Below are 7,246 nucleotides of genomic sequence, written 5' to 3' on the forward strand. Positions count from 1 at the left end.
ACGTGTTTAGTTGCCAGGTGATACTTTGTCTCATTCAAACAATTTGGAATGCTTAAGCAAGCAGCTCTTTGTATAATTGACTTGTTCTTCAGAAAAGATCCATAATAGTGCCTGAGCAAAGAAGGCTTGAGTTCATGTATTGATCAGGTTTCTAAAGCTTAATGAGTTCTTATCCTAATACAGCTATAGCACAGCAACTTTAACGCCTATGTTCTTGATCTGCAACCAGAGCAAAGTAATGGGACTTCCATTAGCTTGTGATGGCAGCAGATGAAATCAAACTGAGTTTCTTCATGCTTACTGCTGGTTGAGCTTACAGACAGACTACCAGACAGCTGATACTTGGTAACTTGACCACGTGCACTGATTGTTGTGTGATTGAGTGCCTACACCTAAATTTGCAACACCTTTTCCTGCTTAACAGGTAGAGATCCCCTGAAATATTGGATCTCCCTAAGCAGCTTGCAGTTATATATATATATATATTTTTATTTTATTTTATTTTTTTACCTGGCTGGGCAGTAGGTGTGTGTTGTACCTGCAGAGGCTGTGAGCGATGTATTTTGTATATGCATGCAAGGCATAACTCATCATACAGGCTGTCCTGATTGCTTTGCTTCCATTTTTTAGGAGTGGGAGTGATTGTGAGCTGTTACGTGGTCTGTGCAAGGGCTGGGCTTGAGGGAAGAGGTTACAGCAAGATCACCAGCAGAGGCAAAGCTTCAGGAGGAGGGTGATGATGTTCATGGAGGTTTATGTAGAACCTCTTGGATGATGCAACAGACAAATGTCATCGGGATTCTTGCTGAATGACAAGAGAGGGAGTCGCTTGAGAAGTTGATGGCCTTTGATTCCTCTGTCTCTTGGTTTGCAGTTAAGGTGACCACAGCCAGCAATGCAGCACGGAAAGCTGCAGCAGCACGCTGACAGTCCTTGGTCTCTGGGAGGTGCAGATGTGGTTAGTAAAGGCAGGTCTCTCAAGTGTGAGACTGCCCAACTGTGTTGGCATCGGAGAGACTTGCGTGGTGTTCATGAGTGATCCGTCTGACCAGGCACAGTCCACTGGTGGCAGAAAGGGATCGTGTTCTCTGCAACAGATTGCACAGCTGCCATGGATGCAGCACTGCACATCCGGCATGTGTTCTCCACTGTGCCAGCCTGGTTAGTGTCTTACAGGAGCTGCACACAAACTGGAAGACAGCAGGTCCATTTAGAGCATTAAACCTGTCCTTGGCACGGGCTGACCTCACATAACACCCTGGGGTAGAGCTGCCAAGAGCTGTTCTGCTTTTGTCCTGGCAGCTGCTGCCTGTTGTCGACCATGGATGTGGTGTGTAACTGCCAGAGAGGAGCCTCTAGCAGTGCAGTACAGCCTGGTGCAAAGTTCCTTCCCTGAATCCTGTTTGTTTCTCTTTGCACGGTCAGAAATCCATGCTGATGAAAAGGGATCTCTAGAAGTTCTGTCCAGGGTAGATGAATCACAGAATCACAGAATTGTAGGGGTTGGAAGGGACCTCTAGAGATCATCGAGACCAACCCCCCTGCCAAAGCAGTTCCCTACACCAGGTCGCACAGGTAGGCGTCCAGGCGAGACTTGAATATCTCCAGAAGGAGACTCCAAGCTGAAGATGAGAACAGATTTCCCAGGGCCTCTTGCAATTGAATTCTGACTATCTCTGGATCTGATGCTCCCTTTTCTATGTGGCTCTAGACAGCACCATGTGCAGAATCTGCCAGGACTTCCACCTACGCGCAGAACCCCAGTGCAAGCTGCCAGCTCTGTAGAAAGCCTTTTGTTATTGTTTGCTGGAAGAGTGTGTGTTTGTGCATGAAAGTAAATATTAAGTTTTTTCCATTTAGCATACAAAAGCATGGATACAGTACTGGTTTGAGCTGCCTTTGAAACAGCTTGCTTCTCTGCCCTGGAGGGTGAAGATCAAATTTGTAGTGGAAAACAGTGATTTATTGTGAACAACTGTGTAATTACTTATTAAGAGAACATGAGCTACACAGACCACAGTAGGGCCTGTCCTAGGCCAGCTGCTGAATGCAGAGCTGTGCTGTGTACCCTACCCAGATGATATTACTGATGAGCTGGTGGTGGTATCACTTCTTTCTGGCAGCTCCAGAGCACAGGACGAAAGCTGTTATGGAGATGGTGTGGGACAAAGGCTGGAGAATGCAGCTTAGCTGGGTGGGATGCTAAAGAAGCAGTAAATCCTACTGAGGTGTTGCAACACACTGCCCCACTTTCCTCATTGCTGCTGCTGTCTTTTGGCCTTAAGCCAGCTCCGTGCCCACGTTTCTCTGCAGGTTAATGGTGAAACATGCTTGCTGCCTGGCTGTGATGCGTGGCAGTGACAGATCAGCCCACCTAAACTGGGTATGCTCACTTTGATTGATGTCTTTGTTGTCCCAGCAACCTTTTCCCTGCCTCCTCTCTCATCTCAAACAGGTACCTATTTCTGTACCTGTTTTGCTTCAGAGATAAGTGAGAAGATTACAGCAGTGACTTTTTCTTACTTGGATGCACAAGCATCCCTTTCTTGAAACTCCTGGAGGACTACCTTCTGTTTCCTTCCTCTGTTTTGCCCAGTTCTGATGGTAATAAAGATTTTCTTGATTATTACCCGAGAGGAAGAACTTGTGAAGAACTGCAGCTGTTGGAAGTGCTCGGAAGCTGCTGGGATTTGCAGACCACAGCAGCCGTGACAGAGGAGCAGGAGAGTGCCTCTGCCTCCTGTGGCCGCTGATCTGAGTAGGGACAGGCAGGGAATGGCTTTCTGCAAGACAAGGCACGGGAACAATGCATCCCACTGCTGCTACTGTGCCTGGCAGTGGAATAGTTGATTGTTATTCTAAGCGTCTGATTACAGCCTTTTGAAAGTGCTCTTCTCAGCGACATAAGCTGTGGGAATGCAATTGCAGTAAGTGATGGTGTCGTTTTAGAGACGACAGTGCACTGAGGGATGCAGCCAAATCCTGAGTTAAAGCCAAGAGATGGCATAGTTACTGCTGCAAAGACTGTGGTATCCTCATGCTCCCATCATCGACCTCAGCCCTACTGTATTTTGGTTCCCTGTGCATGTAAGCATCTGCAGATGATCACATTCTGTCATTTAAAAGTGGATCAACAACATAGCATGCTGTTGCTGCATGCAAATTTACGAAGGGGTAACTGTACCAGGGATCAAGCCCTTGGGTTCTGATAGGTGAAGTAACTGAGGCAGGAGCAGTAGCAGCTGGTGACCCTCTGAAGAGTGGTTACATCTTGAGATCCTACCCTGAATGAGGAGAGCTTCACATTTCCCACTTGGAAGTGTCAGGGAACTAAAGCATTTCAGAAGGGACTTTTGCTAAGACAGAAACATACTATCGTTGTGCCTGAAGCATATCTTTACTGCTGCTGTGTTCTACAAAACACACAGTTTAATTTTGTAACTTGTATAAATTGCAAAACTATATTTGTCTTGCAGACACGTGCTTAAGCTCTTCTTTTTTAAGAGCTGAGGAAAGCCATGAGGTGGGTGATTGTAGAGACTATTTTCATAGATTGTTGGTTCTAGACTGATCACTTCTCTTTTACTGAAAAAGAAAACTCAGTGCTCTATGCTGGCAAACTGCAATTGTGAAATCAGAGCAGAACTCTGAACTCTTCTGAAAAGGTTTAGTTTCTCTGTAGACAGAAGCCCAAGGAAGCTGAGCACTGATAGGACAGGATAGCACTGACAGATCTGTGTGCAGGAGGAAAAAAGTCAGGCATTGGTGTTGACAAAGGAGTTTATTTGAAAGAAAGACATCCTGTTGCTTTAGAAGCGACTGGGGTGAAAATCCTATCTTCAGGCTTGCTGACATGGTGGAATGATAGGTAAAGATCCCTTCTGACTGACAGAAAGTAGGCTGAAAGCTGGAAAATACGTTACTAATAACTATCTTCTTTTTTTCTGCATGCAGGGAAACAGCTGGATGGCATCTGGTAAGTGACTAGATCTGAATTGCATAATGTGTGGTGTAGGAAGCATTATCAGTATGAGATAGTATATGCTTTGGATCTTAAGAGCACTTTGGTGAAAAGGGACTGATGCACTTTCTGTTTCTGAATACAGACTGCCAGTAAGATTAAATATAGTCATGTGCTGCTTAAACCTCTAGAATCAAAGCAAGAGACAGAGCTACTATCTCTGCAACTTTACCCTCAACCCTTTAGCAGAAAGGCTGCTGGATATCTTGTGCTGGTGTGGAAGTTCCTGTCTTTGTGTTGTGTTTGGGCATCTCCTTTCCCAACCACCTGTGTGTTACAGTAGGCTTGATAATTATTGCTTTCATTTCTATTCATGTCCCAGCAGGTCACAGAAGCACATCGTCTTTTTAGGTTATTTACTTCATGATGTGCTTGACCACGTGAATTTACTATTGATTTTATGTGCTAGGTGAAATATCTCCTTTATCTTACCTGTTTCTATTCTCTGTGGCAGGCACACCTCCATAATAGTCCATAAGGATGAGTTCTACTACGGCGCTGGGGGAATCTCCAGCTGTGCACCTGTAAGTTAAACTTTTCTGTTAACTTTGTGATAGAATTACGTCATTGGATTTGCTCGTGTCCTTCAGAAAAGCAGCAAGTGAAGAGAACTCTGAGTTCAGCCAGATATGGCTGCTTCCTGCGGCTGCCCTGTCCATCTGAGGAAAAGAACTGGGCAGTGGGTTCAAGCTCAGCCAAATACAGGCTAGAGGGTTACTTCCGCTGATGGTGTCCTGGGTAGACAGACTCTTTCTGCAGCTGCTTTCAGTGATACTTTGTCTGATTTTGTATGTATGCTCTTTGCATGAAGGCTTGGCAACTCAAAGCATCCTTTTCAAGGTTAAAGAAAAAAATCCATGATGCTTCAACAGACCTTTCTGTTCTTGGAGAGGTAAAACTGATGGGTGGTTCTTTTAAAGCAGAACTTTGTCAGAGCTTAGAGCTTTCAGTACATTGCCTCTCAGTCTGAGTGGAAAATGGAAGGCCAGTAGGGCCCTTTCCTTGATGAACACACTAGAAGTTCCTTCTTCTGTGCCTATACAAGCCATGAGGGCTCAATTCAGTGGAGCCAAAAATAATTCAGTGTGATGATTAGAATAGTCTTCTGCATGTTAATTCCTACAGGGAGGGACGCTTCTTGGCCCCCCAGACTCAGTTATTGACTTGGGGAACACTGAAGTTACAGAAGAAATCTTTCTGGAATATCTTTCTTCCTTGGGGGAGTCTATGTTCCGGTAAGTAGCAGCTATTACTGTATCATCTGAGTACCAAGAAAAGGCTTCTAAGGAAAGGGGTGCAGAAAGGAGGAAAATATTATGAACCCAGTCCCATTCACAAAGCTTTGTCTGCTTATTCTATCACTTAGTAGTCTCCAGAGATGAGGCTGGAACTGATGCACAGCTAGACAACCCTGTGGTGTGCCAGCCAGCCGTGAGCTAGGCTGGGAAAGCATTGTGCTCGGAAGTCTTTTTCTTCTTCTTTTTTTTTTTTTTAAATAGAATAATGCTTGAAATCTCTTTGAGGGGATCACCAGGGAAAATGAAGGCACTGTATGAAAGATCTTGGAAAATAATGCCTCATGAATCATAGGTGAGGTGTAGTAAAGCTGCCAACTTTCAGCTGAGTGAAAACAAAGTCTTGACTGCTAAAACATCACATCTACTTCTCACAACACAAAATGGTGTCACTTAGTATTCTGGCTGGATTTCAGTGCTAACAATTCCTGTGATTTCTCTTTATTCCTTCTGTGGTTTTACATGAAGAAACCTGACCTCACTTAACCTTCAAAAAACCATCATATAGAATCAGTGATGCAGAGAGATGTCTTTTTCCACCCTGATTCAATTAAATTAGCAGGTGAATTGATGTCTGTGTTTTACCTATTTGCCTTAGAGCCCTTTGCTGGGGAGAGGAGAAAAGTGCTAATGCAAGGAGATGCTCCTTAGTAGCGATCTGTGTTTTAGTGCTTGTTAGATTTATTGCTGAGTCTCTTATTTCAATCCCTTTCCTGTGGCACAGAAGTGAGTCTTACCACTTCTTTGAACGTAACTGCAACACCTTCAGTAATGAAGTGGCACAGTTCCTGACAGGAAGAAAAATCCCTTCCTACATCACTGACCTTCCATCTGAAGTTCTTGCCACGTGAGTATGCATTCTGCTTCTCTCTGTAATGTATTGCTTCATGCTGATGCTTAAATATTTGACAGAGGCAGCAGTACCAGTTTGTACTGTCTCTCTGTGAGAAGCAGTGTGAGATTAGGGAGAGGATACTGTTTACTTTAACACAGTACTATACAACAGGTACTAACTGGCATTGGTATTACTGAGAAGGGGGAAGGAAAGCTGATCTTCTGTCTTTAACTTGAAACACCCTCGTAAGATAATTACTTAATACGACAAGAAGGGTAAAGGATCTTTCAGAAAGTGATGCCAATGTGCCTTTTGTTTCTTGGTGGGTTTTTCTTGTATTTCTTTGTCTTGGGAAATCAGTACCTCTCAGAGATCACCTCTAATACTCTAAGCACTTAAGTGCACTGGAGATGTTAGTTTTGCCTGCAAAGAAGAAGGGGAGATGTAATTTTCAAGTTTAAGCTGCAGTTTTAGAACTAGAAATGAGTGAGAAAGAAGAATGGGGAGAGAAGAAATAAAGGTAGGCCAGTTCAACCATTTTTGTTGTGCTCTGAGCAAGCAAGGATCTCAGTGGGATGATTTGGGCTTCATTATTTAGGCCTTATAAGTGCTATACCACGTCATTTGGGAGACATGTCTTCCACTCTGGGCTCTTATTTCCTAAGATCTGTCATGTAGTCTGTAGCAGAGTGAGTCACACCTAAAAGCAAACTAGCAGCTACAGATTGCAACAGAAATTATTCTGTGTGTTAAACCACTGTCTTATAAAGAGACTAGATCTGTTCTTCTAGCAGAGTCTTTAATATTGATGTGATACTTAGTGGAGAACTGCAGTTGCATAACACAGATTTCAATCACATGCTTAAGTAGTGTGAGCTACTGAAGCCAGTTTCAGACATGCTATTACCACATTATCAGTGTGGGCGTGTTAGGACTCAGAACTACCTTTAAGAATCTTAAATCTGGTTTTGTTTAGTTATGGAACAGTAAATTCTGTTTAATGGGTTAAATTTACTTTGCTTGTAGTGGAAAGAGATACTAGAATCAAACCAACATTGTAGAAGAAAGCTGATGAACAAATTGGAGTTGTAAATG

General features: G+C 43.7%; 1 protein-coding gene across 1 annotated transcript in view; it reads left to right on the forward strand.

Annotated features, from left to right (window-relative positions):
* DESI1 (desumoylating isopeptidase 1) overlaps positions 1 to 7,246 on the forward strand; it is an 18,788-nt gene that overhangs the window by 8,546 nt on the left and 2,996 nt on the right. Inside the window, exons 2-5 of the mRNA XM_003202300.4 lie at positions 3,955 to 3,976; positions 4,476 to 4,545; positions 5,147 to 5,256; positions 6,041 to 6,163. Of these exons, the coding sequence (XP_003202348.2) occupies positions 3,955 to 3,976; positions 4,476 to 4,545; positions 5,147 to 5,256; positions 6,041 to 6,163 (325 nt within the window). The remainder of the gene's footprint in view (positions 1 to 3,954; positions 3,977 to 4,475; positions 4,546 to 5,146; positions 5,257 to 6,040; positions 6,164 to 7,246) is intronic.

Source organism: Meleagris gallopavo, chromosome 1, assembly GCF_000146605.3.
Source record: "Meleagris gallopavo isolate NT-WF06-2002-E0010 breed Aviagen turkey brand Nicholas breeding stock chromosome 1, Turkey_5.1, whole genome shotgun sequence".
Lineage (NCBI taxonomy): Eukaryota > Metazoa > Chordata > Aves > Galliformes > Phasianidae > Meleagris > Meleagris gallopavo.